Source organism: Labeo rohita, chromosome 22 (genome assembly GCF_022985175.1).
Source record: "Labeo rohita strain BAU-BD-2019 chromosome 22, IGBB_LRoh.1.0, whole genome shotgun sequence".
NCBI lineage: Eukaryota > Metazoa > Chordata > Actinopteri > Cypriniformes > Cyprinidae > Labeo > Labeo rohita.
The window spans coordinates 31,529,515-31,554,976 of NC_066890.1; the positions used below are offsets into that span (position 1 = coordinate 31,529,515).

The 25,462-nt window shown below is 28.3% G+C and overlaps 1 protein-coding gene across 2 annotated transcripts in view; it reads left to right on the forward strand.

Annotated features, from left to right (window-relative positions):
• si:ch73-63e15.2 (protein strawberry notch homolog 2) overlaps window positions 1–25,462 on the forward strand; it is a 70,900-nt gene that overhangs the window by 15,099 nt on the left and 30,339 nt on the right. For both annotated transcript variants that reach the window (XM_051094281.1, XM_051094280.1), the window contains exons 2-4: window positions 7,687–7,820; window positions 11,300–11,379; window positions 18,419–18,530. In XM_051094281.1, the coding sequence (XP_050950238.1) occupies window positions 7,725–7,820; window positions 11,300–11,379; window positions 18,419–18,530 (288 nt within the window). In that variant the 5' untranslated portion in view covers window positions 7,687–7,724. The remainder of the gene's footprint in view (window positions 1–7,686; window positions 7,821–11,299; window positions 11,380–18,418; window positions 18,531–25,462) is intronic.

Consider the following 25,462-nt stretch of genomic DNA (forward strand, 5'->3'; position numbering starts at 1 on the left):
AAATCGGCAGCTTTTCCCTCATGATCGGATTACCAGCGTCACACGTTCCTGGATAACTTCCATGCGCTCCCGCTTTCCGTCACACTTCTGAACGTGAGCCGTGTCCTTACCTAACTCTCGGGAGAACATGGGAAACCCCTGATGCTGATCCATACCATGTTTCCTTTTCTTCCCACTCCATTAAAGACGCCTCGGTAGCCTCTAGCGGACAGCAGAAGTGCCGTGCAAAGATCAGAGGAGATTAGAGGGAGCGCGTGAGGCGTCCGTGAGGTCTCGCGCCGCAGGCGACAGTCTTATGGGCTGAGGTCACGACATAATCTCCTTAGCTTTCGTAATTTACACCATCTGCAAGCCTCCGATGCGATTATCAGATGGGCACTCCTTGTCCTGACCTGAAACTGTAGTTCATTGAGCTTGGTTGGTTTTAGAGGCCAAACCGAAGGATCTTTTTCCTCCTTGAAGGAATTCCCCCTTCACGTCTCCACCGATATCGTCTTCTTTGTCTTGTTTTTAGTGTTTCCTCCTGAATAACAAATCTGTTTATTGAAATACGATGTGTTTAGATGGTTGCGGAGGCCAAACTAAAGCTTTTTTTGGTCGTTCTTGAAAGAATTCCCCCTTTCTCGTCTCCACTGATGACGTTTTCATCTTATTTTTAGTGATTACACCTATTTAACAAATCTGTTTATTAAAATGTAATACGTTTAGATGGATTTTCTTCATTTTTGAAAGAATTCACCCTTCTTTTCTCCACCAATATTCACTTTTTCATCCTATTTTTAGTGTTTTCTCCTAAATAACATCAATTTATTCAAATATAGTCTGTTAAGATGGTTTTGGAGGCCAAACTGAAGGATTTTCTTCATTTTTGAAGGAATTCACCCTTGTCTTGTCCATCAATATTACATTTTTCTTACAGTTTTTAGTATTTCCTCCGAAGTAACGAATGCATTTATTTAAAAATGATGCATTTAGATGGTTTTGGAGGCCAAACTGAAGGATTTTCTTCATTTTTGAAGGAGTTCACCCTTCTTTTCTCCACCAATATTCAGTTTTTCATACTATTTTTAGTGTTTACACCTATTTAACAAATCTGTTTATTGAAATTTAATGTATTTAGATTGGTTTTGGAGGCCAAACTGAAGGATTTTCTTAATTTTTGAAGGAATTCACCCTTCTTTTCTCCACCAATATTAATTTTTTCTTACAATTTTTAGTATTTCTTCCTAAATAACAAATCCATTTATTAAAATATGATGCATTTACATGGTTTTGGAGGCCAAACTGAAGGATTTTCTTCATTTTTGAAGGAATTCACCCTTCTTTTCTCCACCAATATTCACTTTTTCATCCTATTTTTATTGTTTGCACCTGTTTAACAAATCTGTTTATTGAAATCTAATGCATTTAGATGGTTTTGAAGGCCAAACCGAAGGATTTTCTTCCTCCTTGAAGAAATTCACCCTTCTTGTCTCTGCCACCGATGACATTTTTGTCCCATTTTTAGTGTTTCCTTCTAAATAACGAATCTGTTTATTGAAATACGATGCGTTTAGATGGTTTTGGAGATCAAACTGAAGGATTTTCTTCATTTTTGAAGGAATTCAACCTTCTTTTATTCATCAGTATTCACTTTTTCTTACAATTTTTAGTATTTCCCCCTAAATAAAATAATTTATTGAAATACAATGTGTTTAGATGGTTTTGGAGGCCAAAGTAAAGCTTTTTTGTCGTTCTTAAAGGAATTCCCCTTTCTCGACTCCACCAATAATGACTTTTTCATCCTATTTGTGGTGTTTACACCCATTTAACAAATCTGTTTATTGAAATATGATGAATTTATTGAAATATGATGAATTTAGATGGTTTTGAAAGCCAAACCGAAGGATTTCCTTCATTCTTGAAGGAATTCCCCCTTCTCGTTTCCACCAATATTGACTTTTCTGTTCTACTTTTAGTATTACTTCCTAAATAACATCGATTAATTGGAATACAGTGTGTTTAGATGATTTTAGAGGCTAAACTAATCCTTTTTTGTCCTTCCTGAAGGAATACCCACTTCTCGACTCCACCAGTAATGACTTTTTCATCCTATTTTTGGTGTTTACACCTATTTAACAGATCTGTTTATTAAAGTACAATGCGTTTAGATGGTTTTGGAAGCCAGTTTGAAGAACTTCCTTCCTTCTTGAAGGAATTCCCCCTCCTTATCTTCCCCACTAATGACTTTTTCTTCTTATTTTTCGTGTTTAGTTCTAAATAACAAATCCATTTATTGAAATATGATACGTTTAGATGGTTTTGGAGGCCAAAGTAAAGCTTTTTTGTCTTTCTTGAAGGAAATCCCCCTTCTCAACTCCACCAATAATGACTTTTTCATCCTATTTGTGGTGTTTACACCTATTTAACAAATCTGTTTATTGAAACACGATGCATTTAGATGGTTTTGAAGGCCAAACTGAAGGATTTTCTTCACTCTTGAAGGAAAAATTACCCTTATTGACTCTGCCAACTATGACATTTTTGTCTGTTTTTAGTGTTTTCTCCTAAATAACAAATCCTTTTATTGAAATATGACGTGTTAAGATGGTTTTGGAGGCCAAACTAAAGCTTTTTTGTCGTTCTTGAAGGAATTCCCGCTCCTCCAATAACGCCTTTTTCCATCCTATTTTTATTGTTTACACCTATTTAATAAATCTGTTTATTGAAATATAATGCGTTTAGATGGTTTTGAAAGCCAAACTGAAGGAAATATGACATGTTTAGAAGGTTTTGAAAGCCAAACCGAAGGATTTTCTTCTTTCTTGAAGGAATTCACCCTTCTCGTCTTCACCACTGTTGACTTTTTATCTTATTTTTATGTTTTACACCTATTTAACAAATATGTTTATTGAAATATGATGCATTTAGATGGTTTTGAAAGCCAAACCAAAGGATTTCCTTCATTCTTGAAGGAATTCCCCCTTCTCGTTTCCACCAATATTGACTTTTCTGTCCTACTTTTAGTATTACTTCCTAAATAACATTGATTAATTGGAATACAGTGTGTTTAGATGATTTTAGAGGCTAAACTAAGTCTTTTTTGTCCTTCCTGAAGGAATACCCACTTCTCGACTGCAGCAGTTTGGCTTTTTCATCCTATTTTTGGTGTTTACACCTATTTAACAGATCTGTTTATTAAAGTACAATGCGTTTAGATGGTTTTGGAAGCCAATTTGAAGAACCTACTTCCTTCTTGAAGGAATTCCCCCTTCTCGTTTCCACTAATATTGACTTTTCTGTCCTATTTTTAGTATTTCCTCCTAAATAACATCAATTTATTGAAACACAATGCGTTTAGATAATTTTGGAATACAAATGAAAGCTTTTTTGTTATTCTTGAAGAAATTCCCCCTTTTCAGTTCCAACAATGACTTTTTCATCATATTTATACCTATTTAACAAATCTGTTTATTAAAATACGTATGTGTTTAGATGGTTTTGGAGGCCAAAATTAAGGATTTTCTTCACTCTTGAAGGAATTCACCCTTCTTGACTCCACGAGTGTTTCCTCCTAAATAACATCTATTCATTTATTGAAACACAGTGCGTTTAGATGGTTTTGAAGGCCAATTTGAAGAACTTCTTCCTTCTTGAAGGAATTCCCCCTCCTTATTTTCCCCACTAATGAGTTTTTCTTATTATTTTTCATGTTTAGTTCTAAATAACAAATCCATTTATTGAAATACGATGCGTTAGATGGTTTTGGAGGCCAAAGTAAAGCTTTTTTGTCTTTCTTGAAGGAATTCCCCCTTCTCGACTCCACCAATAATGACGTTATCATCCTATTTGTGGGGTTTACACCTATCTGTTTATTGAAATATGATGCATTTAGATGATTTTGAAGTCCAAACCGAAGGACTTTCTTCACTCTTGAAGGAAATTACCCTTCTTAACTCTGAAACCTATGATATTTCTGTCCTGTTTTTAGTGTTTCCTCCTAATTAACAAATCCAATACAATAATACAATACAGAAATACAATGCCTTAGATGGTTTGGGAGGCCAAACTGAAGGATTTTCTTTATTCTTGAGCGAATTCCCCCTTCTCGTCTCCACCAGTATTCACTTTTTGTACCATTTTAAGTGTTTCCTCCTAAATAACAAATCAATTTATTGAAATATAATGCATTTAGGTGGTTTTGGAGGCCAAATCAAACAACTTTCTCCTTCCTGAAGGATGTCTCCCAACACCAATGACATTGTTGTCCAATTTTTAGTGTTTCCTCCTAAATAATGCATTAATTTATTTAAATACGATGCGTTAGATGGTTTTGGAGGCCAAACTGAAGGATTTTCTTCCTTCTTGAAGGAAATTACCCTCTTGTCTCTGCCACCCATGACATTTTTGTCCCATTTTTAGTGTTTCCTCCTAAATAACGAATCCGTTTATCGAAATACGAGGTGTTAGATGGTTCTAGAGGCCAAACTGAAAAATTTTCTTCAATCTTGGTGGAATTCCCCCTCCTCGATTCCACCACTGATGACTTTTTCGCCCAATTTTTCGTGTTTAGTCTTAAATAACAAATGCATTTATTGAAATTTGATACGTTTAGATGGTTTTGGAGACCAAACTAAAACTTTATTGTCTTTCTTGAAGGAATTCCCCCTTCTCGCCTCCACGAAAATGACTTTTTCATCCTATTCGTTAATCTTTCATTAAAATGCGTGTTTAACTTTTCTTCCTTCTTAAAACGATTCCTTCCTTCTTGGTTCTGCAAGTAATTACTTTTTCATCATATTAACAAATCCGTTTATTGAAACATAATGCGTTTAGATGGTTTTGAAAACCAAACTGAAGGATTTTCTACCTTCTTAAATGAAATCCCCCTTCATGTTTCCACCACTGATGACATTTTTGTCCTGTTTCCTACTAAGTAACAAATCCATTTATTGAAATACGATGCATTAGATGGTTTTGGAGGCCAAACTAAAGTTTTTTTTCTTCATTCTTGAAGGAATTCCCCCTTCTCGACTCCACCACTCATGACTTTTTTTGTCGCCCTATATTTAGTTCACTCCTAAGTAACAAATCTGTTTATTGAAATACGATGCAACACATAAGGTTTGCGACGTTACTAGTCACAAACCAGCAATTGTTCTACTGTTAGAAAGGTTATTTAAAGAAGTAGTTTCTCAGGTGCCTTTAATGCTTCCTTCTCGTTTCACTACAACTTCCCAGTTTTATTACCTTCAGTAGTTCTTTCATATGTTTTTTTTTCCTATTATCTTGACGTTATGTGAAATAAAACCAGTGTGCACTTCATTCCTGTGAAAATCTCTATCCTGGGTGCTTTCTCATCTTTTTTTTCACCGTCTTCCAGTAAACATAATGGTGCTTTACAGGAAGAAGACATTTGGGAACTCAATAGTAATCAGTATTGATTGTCCTTTGTGGCAGGGGGTTAGAGAGATGAACACCTCCCCTTACTAGGATGCATTGACTGCCAAGGCATTCGACAGCGTACAAAATGTGGATGTAACCTCAGAGGTTGTTAAGTGTTTTTTTAAGACAGTGTGAAATTAAAATAATCTTGTTTACTTCTTTAAATCCCTAGAGGGGGTTTTTCAGTACATGTTTTTGTAGAGAAAAACAAATTGCATTCATAATCCTAGATGTTTTTTTGTTTTTTGTTTTTAAATAAAGACTGTGCAGATAGGCAACATTAATATTAAAGGGATAGTTCACTCAAAAATGAAAATTACCATGATTTACTCACCTTCAAGCCATCCTAGATGTATATGACTTTTTGTCTTTCAGACGAATACAATTGGAATTATATTAAAAAATGTGACCCTGGACCGCAAAACCAGTCAAAAGTTGCATGAGTATACTTGTAGCAAAAGCCAAAAATACTTTGTTTGGGTCAAGATGATTTTTCTTTTATGCCAAAAATCGTTAGGATATTAAGTAAAGATCATGTTCCATGAGGATATTTTGTAAATTTACTACTGTAAATATATCAAAACTTAATTTTCGATTAGTAATATCCATTGCTACGAACTTCCTTTAAACAACTTTAAAGGTGATTTTCTCAATATTTACATTTTTTTGCAACCTCAGATTCTAGATTTTCAAAAGCTGTATCTCAACCAAATATTGTCATATCCTAACAAACCATATATCAATGGAAAGCCTTTTTTTAGATGATGTATAATTTTCCAAAAAAATAATTTTCAAAAAAATGACCCTTATGACTGGTTTTGTGGTCCTGGGTCACAAATATCCTGGCTCTTCCAAGCTTTATAATGGCAGCGAATGGGTGTTGAGATTTCGAAGCCCTAAAAAGTGCATCCATCCATCATGAAAAGTACTCCACATGGCTCAGAGGGGTTAATAAAGGCCTCCTGAAGTAAATAAATGCATTTGTGTAAGACAAATATCCATATTTAGTCGCATTTGCAACTGGAAACTACTGCGTGCAACTAAAAATGATTTAAGAGCACCATGTTCAAATGTCCCAATCAGCATATACTGGCAGTTTTAGTTTAATTTTTAAAGTATCTTTTCAGTTATGTAAATCATTTTAGATTTCTATATGCAAAATTGTATATTTAAAACATTAATCTCAACATGAATTTATGAATTTGATGCCAGCTTTTGTGTTCTTCTGTGCCCCCTCTGTAGTACAAATTAATTTTTGTTAACACTGATTTAATTTGATTGGTAACTTATTCTACTTGTTCTTATTCTTATTATGAATTCAAAATTTTAAAAAGCGTATAAAATATATATTTTTAAAAATTTGACATGAAACATGCCATTACAAAGGTAAAAACAAAATTCCCCTGTAAATCACTTTAGAAGTCAAATATCACCTCATAATGTGAAGACTAATTTTTGATCAGATTTTTTGATTATTGTTTAGAAGGTGCTCCGAAAATTTTGACTGTACTCCTAAATTTTTTTGGATTTCAAAATCTCAACACCCATTCACTGGCATTATAAAACTTGGAAGAGCCATGACATTTTTTTAATATAACTCCAATTGTATTCATCTGAAAGAAGAAAGTCATATACACCTAGGATGGTTTGAGGGTGAGGTCATTTTTATTTTTATTATGAACTATCCACATTTACCATTACACGGCACTTTTTCGTGGGTAAAATCCAGCCACTTCAACGAACGAAAATGTTTATCTGCTACAAACCATTGTGATTAATGTTGCATGTCATCTTTAAGGTGTTTTAACCATTCTCTGGCATACTATCAACCTCCTAACAAGAACCACAAGTTGTTTTGTGTTTCTGAGAATTTCCCTTGCGTAATAATCACTGTCCCTTCATGTGATACTAAGATGTTTGTTCACCGCTCTGTGGCCACAAATGTCTCAATTTTGTATGTTCACAAGCAGCTCTAGTCAAATATTTGTAATATTTGTACGTAAGAGCCATCAAACAAGTCTGAATTTGTGTAGTCAGTGAATAGGAACAGATGTATTTAATCTAGAAATAACTATTCTGTCACATTTATTCACCCTCATGTAATTCCAGATGACTTTTCGTGTCAGTTAACAGTCTCCCCGGTTAAGGGTATTTCTCGAGGGTTTAACACTTACAGCATTAGTGATTTTTTTTTTTTTAAGCTCACCCACTTGTTTTTCCACCGTAACGGACGTCCCGCATCTCTTGTGTTTGTGTATTCAGGTCATGCTGAGAAGACACTGACCGGATCGCTCGATCTGATGCCATCGCTGTCTATTCCGCCTGCCATGGACGGGCCCAGCTTTTCGCATTCGGATGGATCTAAGCTGGATGGGTACATCCTGGCACCCCCTATGGTAACTGTCTGCCTCTCGTTTCATTTAGCTTCATCTAAAAGTCGACGTTTTTTGCTCACACCATTAAAAAAAATACTTGAACCTTTCGGTTACTAGCCTATATTGTAAACCACAATGCCTTTGGTGTAGAATCGCTACCTTTCCTACTGAAGCCTCTTTAATTTGTCGTAACGTTGTAGAGTCATAATGTTCGTTACTGGTTTCCTTTTTCGAAAACTCGGGTCATTCAGTCTGATATCTGGTGAAACCTCAAGACTTTGGTGTGTGTGGGTGACAGAATGACGTCTTTGTGGTCGCAGAGTCATTTTAACAGTTGGCAGACGCAATTCCTGATAATGCAGCCGTGCAGCTCGTTCAGATACTGTGATCGTGTGTCGTGTATTGTGACAGTCTTCGGTAAAATTCGAAGAATAAGATGGTTTAAAGTGGAAAAAGGAAGTGTAAGGTAAATATTTGGGCGGTGTTGGAGTACAGTGATGTCATCGCGAGTGTAAATAGCACTTGTGCAAATGAGAGGGGGTTTCCTGTACACACAAATTTTGAATGTAGACAGAATGACTCGCTATTTTTATGCAGGCTATACTCAGATCCACAGAGTTATAATGGTTACAAATGTTTGTTTTTTGTTCCTACTTTATCTTGAAGGTGTCATTCCAACTAAGTCGTTTTTTTTCACTTTGTGATTTTATATATATATATATACATTTTTATATATGTACTTACTGTATTTTCATATTTGCAGTTTTTGTAGTAAATTTCTGTTTAAAAAATAGTTTATTATAGTAAACTATTATTATGTAGTATATATATTTAGTATGTGTGTGTGTGTGTGTGTGTGTGTGTGTGTGTGTGTATACACTACCGTTCAAAAGTTTGGGGTCAGTAAGACTTGTAATAGTCTTTAAAGAAGTCTCTTATGCTCATCAAGGCTGCATTTATTTGATTAAAAATATAGAAAAAAACAGTAATATTGCAAAAATGTTTTTACAATATAAAATAATGTTTTTTATTTTAACATACTTTAAAATAGAATTTATTCCTGTGATGAAAAGCTGAATTTTTATCAGCTGTTACTCCAGTCTTAAGTGTCACATGATCCTTCAGAAATCATTCTAATATGCGGATTTATTATTAGAATGATCAATGTTGGATAATATCAACAGTTGTGCTGCCAAATATTTTTTGGAACCTGTGATATTTTTTTTTTTTTTTTTTTTCAGGATTCTTTCATGAATAACAAGTTTAAAGTACAGTGTTTATTCAAAATATAAATATTTTATAACAATGTAAATTATTTATTATTAACTTTTAATAAACTTTTAATTATTAACTTAATACATCCTTGGTGAATAAAAGTATTAATTTCTTAAAAAAAAAAAAAAAAGAAAAGAAACAATAAAAATGTACTGACCCCAAACTTTTGAACGGTAGTATATATATATATATATATATATATGTATATGTAATTCTAAAAATAATATATAATATAATATATTGGAATAATAAATAATAATATTCTATATATTAATATGTTAATATATATTAATATTAATATATATATTTTCAGTAAGTTATTTGCACTTAATTTATATTGTATATACCATCTTATTTTTATAAGTTTTAGTTTTTTATTTGTTATTAGTTTTTATAATAAATTTGTTTAAAAAAATAGTTTATTATAGTAAACCATTATTATATAGTATATATATCTGTTATACATATTAAACTATTAAATATTATATATATATATATATATATATATAAGTGTTATATATTTATAGTGTTATATATGCTTAACATGCTTCTAAAATGTTTCTATTTTCAATATGTTAATGACACTTAATTTATAAGATATTTTATATACCATCTTTTTTTTATAAGTTTTAGTTTTTGTTATTAGATTTTAGAGTAAATTTCTGTTTAAAAGTAGTTTATTATAGTAAACCATTATTATATAGTATATGTTTTTATTATACAAATTAAACTATATATATATTAACATGCTTCTAAAATGTTTATTTTCAATGTTATTTACATTTAACTTATAAGATATTTTATTTCATCCTATTTTTATAAGTTTTAATTTTTTATTTTTTTCATATTAAACTTACATATTCTAATATATATATATATATATAGATAGATAGATAGATGTATATATGTATATATGTTTAGTGTGTGTGTGTATGAGATTCTTTTAGTTTTTGCTATAAAAAATTACATATAAATATTTTTATTACAAATAGAAATAATGTAAATATTTAAGTTTTGTTTACATTTTTTTTCAATGTCTTGCTTCCACTTTTGACTGTGATTGTTTTAGTCATTTGTAGTTTTTCTAGTAATTTTATTTTAAAAAATGATTTTAGTCCTATATACACTAAAAATGCTAGTTTCTATTTATGTTGTATGCACTTAATTAATAAGACATATCTTGTATTATTTAACCTATTATTTAATAAGTTTTAGTTTTTGTAGTAAATTTCTTTTCAAAAAATAGTTTATAATAAGTTCACTATTATAAACTATAGTTTATAATATAGTATAAGTTTTTATGTTTTTGTAGTAGATTTTTGTTTAAATTAATTAAACTATTAAATATATATGTAGTGTGTATGTATATAAATGAGATTCTTGTAGTTGTTGTTATAAAATTATAGAAATATTTTTAGAAATAAATAATGATATAAGAATAAATATTTCAGTTTTTTATTTGAAAAGTAGTTTTTTATATTTAAATATAGTTTGTATATTAAAATAGTTATTTACATTTTTTTTGTAGTTTTTGTAATAAATGTCTTTTTTTATAATAGTAATAGTTATATAGCATATATATTTATACTATACTTTTTTTAATATATTTAGTGTGTATCTTTGTGTATATAATAAATTTTATGCTATTTACACTTAATTTGTAAGATATTTTATATTTGATCTTATATTAAGTTTAAGTTTTTATTTGTAGTCTTTGTAGTAAATTAATTAAAAATATAGTTTATAATAGTAAATTATTATTATATAGCATATTTATGATACATGTTAAAATATATATATATATATATATATATAGTTTTTGTTATAAAAATATTTAAAAATATAGTTTTTGTTATAAAATATTTATAAAAATATTTCATTACAAATAGATAAGTTTCTTTTTAATGTCTTGTTCCTTTTATTTTCAATGTTTGTTCCCATTGTTTTAGTTTTTGTAGTAAATTTTATTTAAAAAAAAAAGTTTTAGTCCCTATTTGTGTGTGTGTGTGTATGCATTTTTTTATTTTTTGTGTTTTTTGTTGTGAATTGTGCTTGGTTTTAGTATTACATGCTCAAAACCATTTATAAATATGTGTATCGCATACACATAATGCATTTAATGCTACATTTTTTTTCATTTTACTATATTTAGCTTATCAGTCAGTGGTACAACCCTACCTACCACCTAAACATTCACCTCCAATCTTTCACTTCCTCTATTTCAGAGCCACGTGTTTGCCAACAACCCTTGGAGCTTCCCCCATCAGGCCTACAGCTTACCCTGTCCCGTGCAATCAGACAACCAGTAAGTACCCAAACTTCTGTCTGATCGTGATCTCCGAAGCGGAGGCTCGACTTGAAGTGTTTTCCAAACCCAGAGGAAACCTAAACGAAGTCAGAACGAAACCAAAACTGACCCTTTTTACTCGACACGCATTATCATGCTTGTTATTCCAAAGAAATAAAAACATGTTTGTCTTCGTAATCTTCCATCAGAATCTAATCTGACTTTCGTTTTCGGTTCGTCCCAATTTTTACTATCCAATCAGGGGCTGACGCATCAAATCCGTGTCCTGTTTCACTCAAGCATCAGTTTATGGACGTGCCATTTTTAAAAAAATGCCATTTGATGTTTATTTTAAAGAAAAGCAGGTTGTCGCATCACAGGGGAAGCCCTGTTGCATGTCGAGGCGGTGTTTTTTTTCGTTTTTTGATGATAAAAGACTATTGTGCTCGCAGGCTTGATTCAGGATGTCACAACAAGTTCCTTCTTGTCTTCATGAACCGATAAGACGCAAACGAAAACATCCCTGAACTTGGCGTGACATATAATGTGTAACTTAAGTCAAAGCCGTAATGATTTTTCCTAAACATTTGCCACCCGGTTGCACCAAAGACTGACTCAGCGGCTTTTGTTTAACGTTAAACGTCGACTTTAAAGGGGTGGTTCATTCAAAGATGAAAGTTTGGTGATCATTTAGTCTCCAAAACTCCATACAATGAAAGTCAATGGGGTCCAAACAATGTTGTTTTTGGACCCCATTGACTTTCATTGTCCGTACGTCGGATATCATGCAGGGCTTGATGCTGCGCTTGATCGTTTGTCGTGGTCATGTGATCGGGTGGCATCAGAGGTCATGTGAACGAGCGGGTGTTTTGTTTACAGAGACTGTGGGAAGTCCTCTCGTGTATTTATAGCACACAGCAGCGATTTATTGTAGCAATATGGCACAGGGAAAGGAGGTGGATGAGATATATGTGTGTAAAGGTCGACGAGTTTGAAAACGCTGAAATAAGGGTCTCGGTTTTAGAAAGAATAACAGTTTGTGGTTGATGCTAGCGTCAGTGCTACATCCTGTCCACCCACTCCTCGGTGGAAAAACATCTCGACGCATTCACAGAATTTCAGCGCTGGCAACGTGAAAAGCTTTAATGGTGCTTTGACATTAATTTTAAAATCTAGATTTTGCATCAACTTCTGCAGGCAGGCTAGGAAAATACCTGCTTCATGGTTTATTTGTTGATATTTCGTATTACATTCTTCCACAGCAAGACACCACATACAAGTTTTCCCATGTAAATGAGTCATAGCTGAACAGATGATTCAAACCTCAAAAATGTTGTTCATTTAGACTGGACTGTTATTGTTTTAGATTTTAAATCGAAGTAAATATATTAGTAGTAGAAGTAGTACTTAAATTATTATAAAAGTCATGTTTGTTTGTTTATTTAATTTTTTAAATAAAATTAAATTTTATTTAATTATTATTATTAACTAAAATGATTATTATTGTTAATCATCATAATAACAGTATTTTAAAATCATAGTAATTACAACAGTTATAATAAAGTTAATAGAAAATAAAAAATAATTAATAAAAATACAATTATTATGATTTAAACTGTTACTATTGTTATATATTAATACTTATATTATTATTATTATTATTATTATTATTATTATACACTGTTACCATCAGTTAATTGCATTAACAAAAAAAATAGATACCATCAACTGTATAATAATAACATTATAACAATGATTAAATTCCTATTTTAATTTACATATTATTATTATTATTAGCTAAATTATTTTATTAAATTATAAAATTTTAATCAAGCAATTATGTTATTAGTACATATTAATTAATAATAATTAAATGTATATTATGTTGTTATTATTAACTATAAATAAAATGATTATTATTAATAAACAATATTTATTATAATATTTTTTATAATATATTAATATGTTTAACTAGTAATTATAACAGATATATTTAAAAATAAGAGGAAAAAAATTATTAATAAGAATACAATTATTATGACTATTATTGTTACTATTATTATTCATAATTAAATGAATATTATTACTATTACTATATATTACCATCAGTTAATTACTAATAAGTAATAATAATGGAAACAGTATAGTAACGTAGTAATTAAATGTATATTTTAAAATAAATATCATGATTATTATTATTATTAACTTTAAACAGATGGGCAATACCTACAATATTTGTAATTTATAATATTATTAATATTAATACAATATCATTACAATAATATACAATACAGTAATAACTATAATTAATAATATAATTATTTGATATTATTAATAATAATTGCTCTTAATTTTTAATGATAATAACAAGAACAACAATAGTAATAATAAAAATAAAAATAATAGGAATTAAAAATGTATTATTATTATTAATTAGGAACTGCTATTATTTAACAATTCTATTACCAAATAAAAATAATTAATGATAATAACGGACAACAATAGTAATAATTATAATGATAATAATAATAGTTTAAAATGCTGTTATTATTATAATTATTATTAATGATAATACTAACAATAAAAACTATAATTAACAATATTATTGTTATTGTTATTATTATTATTCATAGTAATTGCTATTAATTAACAATTATGTATTTATTTAGTTACGTTTTTATTTAATTTATTAATTTATTTTATGTTTTTATTTATTTATTTTTGTTTTTTTGCACTTTGAAGCAGTGAAAGTGTCATCCAGACAGAAATGTCACCAGTACATTAAAAAAAAAAAAAAATATTCTGGTGCCATGTTTAATTGAACACAATGAAAATAAGCATTGAGAGGAAGGCGTCCAGCCTGTTCTACATGTTTTTATGTGTACCTGGGTGTTGAATGTTCAGTCAATAAAGGTGTCTAGACTTGGCTAGTGAGTGTTGTTTACAGACCGCCACACTTTGTCTAAAAGCAATAAAATGATCGGACAAAACAACACCTTGTTTCAACAGACTATATACTTTATTAGTATTTATTTACTAGCCTGAGAATGATTTCAAAATCCATTTTCCTGCACCGTTTACCTCAGATACCAGTGATTTTCTCAGAGGGATAAGATTACACAAGGTAGACCCGGGGCATTATGGGATGCTTCAATGTTCCAGAGGTTTGAATTGTATTGTGTTGAGGGAATGTCTCTGAATCAATGTGCCAAACCCGCAATGCAATATCAGAAGAAGGGGATTTCCATATAGCCTCTGAGTCTGAGGATATTTACATATGGACAGCTTCATTTGCAGACACAAATGCACTCTTCTGCAAATTTGCTGCAGATTTAAATAACTAAATGTACTTTATTAATAAATGTCCCTGGTCTTGTAGGATCAATCAGAGACAAGCATGTCTCCACACAATCCAGTCTTGGTAAAATCTTTCATATATTATTTGCTGCTTAATGTTTCAGACTTGTTTTACAGACTTCTGTTTATCCACAAATACATAATAAAACGTGTTGTACCGCACAGCATTTTCACCTCTTGTCGCATATTCTGTTGTTTTTCAATTGTCATATTAAGATGCATGCGTTCGTTTGCCTTTTTAAGAAAGCTTTTTGTTTATTCTTTTTGCAGCATAGTTTCCGCGCAAAGGACTTGCAGACCACATTAAGTTATCTAGCACAACTGACGGAAACGGTCGAGGTTTTACCCTTTTTAAAAAATCGATGCAGTTTCAGGCACAACTTTTTTCTCATTTTCTATTTTTTCTATTTTTCACTATTTTCCCGCAAAATTACACCTATGTCCCGCAACAGATCTATTACCAGGTTGTCACTCTAAGTACCATTCAGATAAAAATGAGTATTAATAATAATGAATTATGTTTATTTTAAAATATATATAATAATTTATTTTTTGTCTTATTTAGTAATAATGTTATTATTCTAATGTTGTTATTAACTATTTTTAGTTGTTAATAGTACAATTAATTGATGGTAACAATATGTAATAATAGTAATAATATTGACCCTGGACTACAAAACCAGTCTTATGTTGCACGGGTGTATTTGTAGCAGTAGCCAAAAATACATCAGTGTTTCCCCTAGCTTTGGGATGGGGGTGGGGGTATGCTGGTACCCAACTATACTTTTTTTTCGGTACTTTACTCTCTGTATAATAAACAAAAACATTTATTTCAGTGGAAAAAACCAGTCCAAAACTCTCAATTTCAATTTTTTTTTCCAGAAATGTTTGTTGTAATTTTAATTTTAATTTTTTTTTTTTTTTTTTTGATAATCAAATCAAGGCATTAAACATTTATTTATTTTAAATGAAAAATTAAACTCTTTTATTTTTTGGCAAACAAACGGAGGTTTACTGTTAAAACTAATACATGGAAGAAAATTTGTGTGAATATTCTTTTAAATTTTTTAATGATAATTGTAGATTTTTTTTTTCTACGATCAAGTGGTTAATCTGGTTGTAGTATTTATTTTTATCATTTAATTGTCTTATTTAAATTGGCCAGAAATAGAAACATTTTTAGTCTTAGTTTATGCATTGCTGTGAACTTCATTTGGACAACTTTAAAGGTGATTTTCTCAGTATTTTGATTTTTTGGCACCATCAGATTACAGATTTTCAAATAGTTGTATCTCGGTCAAATATTGTTCTATCAAATCAAACCACATCAATTGAAAGCTTATTTATTTAGCTTTCAAATGATGTATGCATCTCAATTTCGAGAACTTTTCACTTATGACTGGTTTTGTGGTCCAGCGTCAGTAATAGTAATAGTAGTAACAATAATAATCATAATAATTGTATTATTAATTATTTTTTTGTTTTTGTTTATAGCATAATTATTATGTTACTACTATAACATAATTAAAAAAAGTATTATTATTATGATTAATAATAATCATCATAATTTTAGTTATAGTTAATAATAATAATAATAATAATATTTAATTACTAATAATATAATTGCTTTATTGATTTAATAAAATGTTATAATCTAATATAATTTAAATGTTTAAATAGTAGTATTTATAACATTATGCCATTATGTATGTATTACTATTATTATACATTGTTACTACTAATTAATTGTAATATTAACAAATAAAAATATAAATATAATACCATTCAAAAACAACTCTTAATAATAATAATAATAATAATAATAATTTTAATTAGTAGTAATTATAACAGTTATAATTAATAATAGAAAATAAAAATAATTAATAATAATGCAATTATTATGATTATTATGGTTGTTACTATTATATATTAATAATTATATTAATATGATTACTGTTATATATTGTTGCTTTCAATTATTTGGAATATTAACAAATAAAAAAAATATAATAACAACGATTAAATTCATATTTTTAATATTTAATATTTATATGTTGACATAAAGCTATACTAACGTTAATACAAATACTAATATCCAAAACTAACTACTAATGTCAGCACTTGTTACCAGGTTGTCTTGGTTTAGTAATGATACATACAGAACTGATCAAAAGTTTGAAAAATTAATAATAATAATAATTTAATTAGTAGTAATTATAACTATTATAATTAATAATAATAATAGAAAATAAAAAATAATTACTAACAATACAATTATTAATATTTGTAAAAATAAAAAGTAATACAAATATTATTTAAATCTATAAAATGAAATATATATTAAAAAATATATTTTAAAATGTAATTTATTTCTATGATGCAAAGCTGAATTTTCAGCAGCCATTACTCCAGTTTTAAGTGTCACATGATCCTTCAGAAATCATTTTTATAATCTATTAAAACATTATTATTATTATCAATGTTGAAAACAGTTATGTTGCTTATATTTTTTTAAATGTTTTATATATATATATATATATATATATATATATATATGTGTGTGTGTGTGTGTGTGTGTGTGTGTGTGTGTGTGTGTGTGTGTGTGTGTATATATATATATATATATTTTTTTTTTATAAATTATAATTATATTATTTATATATAAATTATATATAAATATATATATATATATATATATATATATATATATATATATATACTTTGATAGGGTTAATAGTGTTTATTTTGAAAAAGAAATATTTCTTAAAATTATAAATGTCTTTACTTGTGACTTTTATTTAATATAATGCATCCTTGCTTAATTAAAAAAAGATTAAGTTTGTTAAAAATTAATTGAATGGTACTATATATGCATATTATACAGAAACTTATTTTATGGGGGCTTCTGTTTTATATTTTTATTATTTTAATACCATTTTTTAAAATGTTTTTATTTTAATAAGTTAATAAAAAAATAAATACAAATAATTACATATTTATTTATTTTCCGTCATAACTCATTATTTTACAGTTTTCATTTATTCATTTACAAATTGTGAATCCAAGATGTTGGAAGCCCCTTTTTCAGTATGTGTTTAGTCACCGCTCGCCCTCTAGAAACTCAGCTGCCTTTCGTTTCTGTCCTCCGATCATCAAGAGTCACATTCGCTCGACGGCAGAACGATTCGCTGTGACAGTTGAACTGTATCATCCTAACTAGCAACACGACAAAAATATCCACTTCGGTGTGAAGCTTCCTGAAATGTGCTGTGGTGATTTCCCACAAAGTTAAGTGAAGTGAACAAAAGAGAACTGAAAGTGAGCGTCACTTGACAGGCATGACTCGTACGGTACTTAATGAATGAATGTCACATGACGGGAGACCGTCAGCAGAGGCGCTTTAACACTTAAAAACTCATATCTACACAGTCTACACAGATTTATGAACTTTCTAGAATTACATTTACACCTTTGTCTTTTACCTCGACTTGTTTGTAGCTTTAACGTGTGAAGTCATTATGTGGGATTACTTTTTGCTTTACGTCCCATCGTGACTTTATGGGTCACATTGTTGTCAGTAGGACGTGGCTGTTTGTTTTTTCCGACACAAAACTGTGAATTTCCTTCTTCCTTTTTTGCTTGTCTGTTTACTTGTGATCAATCACGAAACTCTGAGCTCTTTTTTTGTCTCGTTTCTCAGGCAGCAGCTTCTCAACGGCCCGTTGGACATGCACACGGATTTGTTTCCCAACGGTCTCAGCGACTTTGACTTCTCCGGTCTGAATCTGACTCGAAATGAAGACCTTCCTGTGGTAAGGGACGTTAATGTGTTTCAGAGGCTTTGATGCTGTTTGTGTTGCGTTCGTGGCTGGTGAAATGGCGCCTGGATGGGATAAAGTTGTGTTTGTTGATTCATTTGAGGATTTAGTATCTGTAGCATCTCTACTTTTTGTTGTCTTTTATGAATTTTACAGTTTTATAGTTTAGCTTAAATGGCGACAGAGTAGAGTTGGAGTGGATTTGAGAGGGACGAGACCAAGTTTTAGTGGTAAATAAGCTTTTTTAGGTTCTGTGAAGCAGTGGATGGGTTGTGATTGTGGGGTCAAGTTTGGCTTGTTTGTAGGGCTGCTTGATTATGGTAAAAAAAAAATCTAAATCCTGATTATTCCTGAGATCAAGATTATTGCTCACGATTAGTCATTGACTTGGAAAAATCGTGCATTTAAAAGAAAATAAATTATAAATAGAAATAAATAAATTGCATATACATGTGCATACATTTCAATAAATATTATATACAAAAATAAAAATATTACTAAAAATAATAAATATTTATTCAGTATATAAAGCAAAACAAGATTAAAATGAGAGCGTCACTGAAATATAATGTAGCACAATAATTGATTACCTCGATTGTCTTGTTTTCTTGATTTCTTTGTTATATTTGGGAGCCAAAACCATAAACTTAAAAAATCATAATTAAAATTTGTACAGTGAATCAGATTAATCCACCCCAAAGGTTGCTAATGTTTTATATTAAAATTATATATTTTTTTTAAGTTTTAATTTCCCCTGCCTGGCTATACGTTTTTTTGTTTGTTTGTTTGTTTTTCCCCAGACAGATTTAATTAATTAATTTATTAAAGTTATAAATGTATGCATTTTATATTAAAATTTGAATTTTCCTGATTTATTTTTTATTTTCCCTGCCTGCCTTTAAATTATTATTATTTTATATATATTAAATTTATTTATTTGTTTGTTTATTTGCTTGTTTGTTTCAGTTTTAATTTCCCCTGCCTTCCTCTTTTTTTTCTTCTTTTTTTTTTTTCGGACAGATTTATAAATAAATAAATAAATAAACAAACATATGCATTTTATATCAAAGTGATAATTTCCCTCTGTCAGTTTTTATTTCCCCTGTTCGCCTTTAAAATGTATTTTATTTCTTTTATCATAATTTTTATGTTTTTTCCCAGTTTTAATTTCCCCTGCCTGCCTTTATGTATAAAATGTATTTTATTTCTTATTTAAAATGTATTTTATTTCTTTTATATTATTTTTTTTCCCCTGCCTCTACGTATACTTTTTTTTTTCTGACAAATTTTTTCATTTCTTTATTTATTTATTTATTTAAAATAAAAATGTATAAATTTTATATTAAAAATACAATTTTCCTGTTTTAGTTTTCATTTCCCTGCCTTTAAAATTTTCTATCTTTTATTTCTTTTATATTAAAATTATATATATATATACATATATTTTTTCTGACAGATTTATTTATTTAATGTCAATTTTTAATTTCCCTGTTTAATTTTCATTTTTCCTGCCTGCCTTTAAACATTTGATTTGTCTTTTATTTCATGTTAAACTTATAATATTTTCAGTTTTAATTTCCCCTGCCTGATGTTATGTATGTTTTTTCCGACAGATTTATTTATTTATTTATTTATTTATTTAAAACTAGAAATGTATACATTTTATATTTAGATTTTAATTTCCCTGTTTCAGTTTTAATTTTCCCTGCCTGCCTTTAAAAATTTCTTTTATGTCTTTAATTTCTTTAATGTGAAAATGATAATATTTCCATTTTAATTTTCTCCGCCTGCCTTTACATATATTTTTTCGGCCAGATTTATTATTTGTTTGTTTATTTATTAAAAAATAAATAAATTACAATTATAAATGTATAAATTGTATGATTAAAATGATAGTTTTCCCGTTTCAGTTATTTTCCCTGCCTGCCTTTAAAAAATATATTTATATTTTTAATTTATTTCATATTAAAATTCAGATTTTTTCAATTTTATTTTCCCATGCCTTTGTTTATTTATTTATTTATTAAATAAAAACTATACATTTGTAAATTTTATATTAAAATTGTAATTTACCTGTTTCAGTTTTAATTTTCCCTGCCTGCCTTTACATATAGTTTTTCAAACAGATTATAATATTAAAACACAAATAATAAAATGCAATTAACTACGTTTGTAAGTGCGTCCAGTTGAGCTCCAGTTGGTGCAAATTTGTCTGTGTACAGTTTGTGTGACGTCCCCATGATTTGTGACGATTTGTAATGTTCTCCAGCTTTATTTACATTGTAAACTATTGGCTGCTGAGTCCGTACAGAACACATTTTCAATGATAAACAGTTTTCATACTGTGTTTGGTACTGGATCGCCACTAAAGAAGTGTACAGTGAGAAACCCTAACCTCGAAGGGTTTTTTTTTTAATCAAAAAAGCATTTCATGTAAAAATCGTTTTAAATATAAACCGTTTTTTTGGCATTTCCCCCATCTGCCACTGGCCCGTTCCACAACGCTTCCACTTTCATTTCTACACAACAAATCATCTTTAAAAGAAAAGGTGCCTCCCAAACAGGACAGACGCCAAAGACTCTGCCTGATGTGATTCATTTCAGTGTTATTACGCTTTTTTCCCGTCACGTTTAGACCTGCGTCCCGCACCTATAAGTAGAACATAATGGGGATTAAATGCAGATCCGCCCTTCTGACCCCTGCGTTACAGCACGAGCCGCTTATTTCATGCCCCGCGGCTCTCTGCCATGTTCACCGTGTAGGAGTCGGACACCGGCGACACTTTTCTTGGCTCCGGGCAGCACTGTAGCGTTTTAAACGCCACACGCTCTGACTAACTAAATCACTCAAGCGCTGGTTTCGGGTTCCCGCCTCGCCGTAGCTAAGTTTACTTGAGTGTTTGTAACAGGAACATTACCTCAGCGGATAAATAGATAAACCTATTTCGGTCTCAATGGGTTGAATGGGGGAAAAAGACAAAAATAAAGCTTAATATAGGAATAATGTCACTTGTTTAGGAGCGTGGGTTGATGGGAAGCTTACCAAAGAGAAAAACACTTCCCTAAAGCATTTAGACTGGATGATATAGCAAAAAAAAACCACATAATTTTCTGCCTTTTTTATTTTCAGTATTTTTAGTACTGGATATTAGACAAGAACTGACAAAAATGTTATATTAAATATATTAAATGAATAAAATAGACAAAAATGACATTATATATAGTGACAAGTATTCTTTAAACACTATAAAACTAACAAATTAAATATAAAACTGCAATAATATTCGAAATATTAATTTTGACTATTTATATTAAATCAAGTAAAGTAATAAAGTATTTTTAAAAATTCCAATAGTCATAATATTACACAAAACCTCACAAGCACATTTTTTTTTATATATATATATATATATATATATATATACTGTTTATATAAAATAAAAACTGCAATACTAATCTTAATATTAATAGTTTACTATTCATATTATGTTTTGATTTTGTTTGTTTTAAAAGAAAAAAATATTTAATAAATATTAAGTAAACTTCAAAATATTATTCTTAATATTCTTTTTCTATTATTATTAATATTCTTAAAATTATTTTTTGACTATTCATATCATTTTTTGTTTTGTTTTTCAAAGAAAAAATATTAAATGACTATTAAATAAACTTATAGATATTTAAATAATTCAATGTATTAAATAATATAAAACTGCAATAATTTTTAATATTAACTGTTGACTATTCATATCATATTTTTTCATCATATTATTATATTTTTAAAGAATTTAGTTTTTTGTTTTGTTTTGTTTTTCAAAGGAAAAATATTGAATAAATATTAAGTAAACTTTAAAATATAATGTATTAAATAATATAAAACTGCAATAATATTTTTAATATTAATTGTTGACTATTCGTATCGTATTTGTTTTTTGTTTTTCAAAGAAAAAAATATTGAATAACTATTAAATAAATTTCTAAATATTTCAATGTATTAAATAATATAAAACTGCAATAATATTCTTATTATTAATTGTTGACTATTCATATCATATTTTTGTTTTGTTTTTCAAGAAAAAAATATAGAATAAATATTAAGTGAACTTCAAAATATTTGAATGTATTAAACAATATAAAACTGCAATAATATTCTTATTATTAATTGCTGACTATTCATATCATATTTTTGTTTTGTTTGTTGTTTTTTTCATAGAAATAATATTAAATAAATATTGTCTGAAATATTTAATAAATAAAATAAATATAGTATATATATTTTGACTATATTTGTATCATCATATATTCATCACATGATAGGTAGAACAATGTTAATGTTAAATTGTATTTCATATATTTATTCAAAATTAGATAAAACTGAGAAATATTTTTTTAAATATTGAATAAATACATATGTTGATTTATTTAATAAGTTAATAAAATAAGTTGAATAAGTTATTTTTTACAAAAAATATAAATATATAATTACAACAATATTTATTTATATATAAAACATACATTAAATATTACTATATATAATTGTATTTTATATATTTCTTTAATATTAGATAAAAGCTGACAAACGTTATTTAAATATTTAATAAATACAAATCATACAATTTTATCTTATTTAATAATAAATATTACAATAATAATTTATTTTTAATTTAAATTTACTATTTTAATTATTATATATATACGCAAATTAATATTTATTTATTTAAGTCGTATAAAAAATGGGTAGAATACTATTAATAATATTAAATCATCAATATGAGATAAAAGCTGACAAATAATTTTTTTATTAATAATTAAAAATTATAAAAGTGTATATAATAATAATTTATTATTATTATTATTAATTGTGATATATTGTTATTATTATTTATTCATCATCCTATAATTGGATTGAATGAGCTTTTCAGTGTCCTGACTAAAATAAAATGAACTGAAAATGAGAACTGACTCTCGGAAAAAACTGACTCAAAATCCAAAATCGTAAATATAATGCTTTAAAGGTTTAATTAGAGACGCTCTGGTTAAATAAAAAGTGCATTTTGGTTGGCGTCAAATGAGATCTTCCATCTGCGTTGCTAACGTCAGTATCTCATGTGCAGCAGAGTCTGATTGAAACATGTCTGGGTGATTCAGACTGGAGAAAGGTGCCTGGTGAGTAAGATCCTCTGTTGTGGTTAATGGCATGCTTTCCTTCAGAAGATCAGAGTCATGGCGCACAGCTGCTGCTGCTGCTGCTGCTAGGGAAGACTCTCCATCACACTGACACCAAGAAAATATCACTCATGAGCTCATGACTAATAAAGGCGCGCGAGATCAGTTCAGCCCAGTGTCCCGGCGGCAGCAGCGTTTCTGCATATCTCTTTTGAACAAGTGCTGCACAGTCAATGTGTAAATTGAGTTTCAAAGCAGGGCGCTCGTTCAGGATGTCGTTCCTCATCATGTGAAGCTCTCTCAGGATTTCCTCTTTTTGTTTAGACACAAGTTGTTGTTTACAGGATGTTCGAGCGTACAATCACAATAACGACAGACCACAAATCTGCCTCCCACCCACAGCTCGATGTTTTAGATACGCTGTTTACAGCTTTGGTTAGTGACAGGTCACTAGTTTTTTTCCATGTACTATTTTTTTTTAGAATACTAGTATTACTAATATTATTTGTCGGGTTTCATTTTATTTGATGAATAACCTGGAATAATGTTTAAATTTTAATTTATATATGATAATGATAAATAAAAAAGACATCATTTATTATGTGTATATAATATAATTTATTTTACATATTCTAGTTTTTTTTTCCATTTTAAATAATAATGGTAATGCTATTCATATTTATCAATTTATCAATTTTTACATATATCATAATATCTGTCTTTTTTGATAATAAAAGTAATGCTATTATTAATATCTATCAAAAAATATCATGTTTATGTGTGTGAGGGAGAGAGAGAGAATAAATAAATAAAGTATCATTTATTATGTTTGTATATATGTAATCATATATAATAATAGTAATATTATATATTCATTTATATATGATAATTAAAATAATTTATTTTACATATAATATCACTTTTTCCTTTTTAAATAATAATAATGATATTATTTGTCACAAATTTTCATTTTTATATATATGTGTGTGTGTGAGAGAGAAAATAAATAAATAAATATAAATAAATGATAAATTGTGTATGTATATAATAATCATATATAATAATATTATATATTTATTTATATATGATAATAAATTAAAATAATTTATTTTACATATAATATCGCTTTTTCCTTTTTAAATAATAATAATGATATTATTATTATTTATCACACATTTTAATTTTTATTTATATGTGTGTGAGAGAGAGAAAATAAATAAATAATAAATTTTGTATATGTATATAATAATCAAAAATAATTTATTATGTAAATATGTTTTTAAGTATAACATTTATTATGGGTATAAAATATAAATAATTATCTCATTATCCTTTATTCCTTTTTTGATAATAATAGTAATTTTATTATTAATATTTATCATACATTTTCATATTTATGTGTGTGAGAGAGCGAGAGCGATAACAATAAATTTTGAAAATGCATTATGTATGTATTTATGTAATCGTATATAATAATAGTAATATATATTTATGTAAATATGATAATAATTACAATTATGTGTATAAAACCGTTTTATTACATTTTATAATTTATATTTTTTCCCTTTTAAATAATAATATTGCTGTATATTAATAATAATATGTATTTATGTGTGTGAGAGAAAGTAAATAAAAAATAAATAATACATATAAAAAATACAAAAATAATAAATACATTAAAAAATAATGTTATGATTTATTATGTGTATATGTGTAATCATATGTAATATTAGTAATATTATATGTTACTGTATGATAAT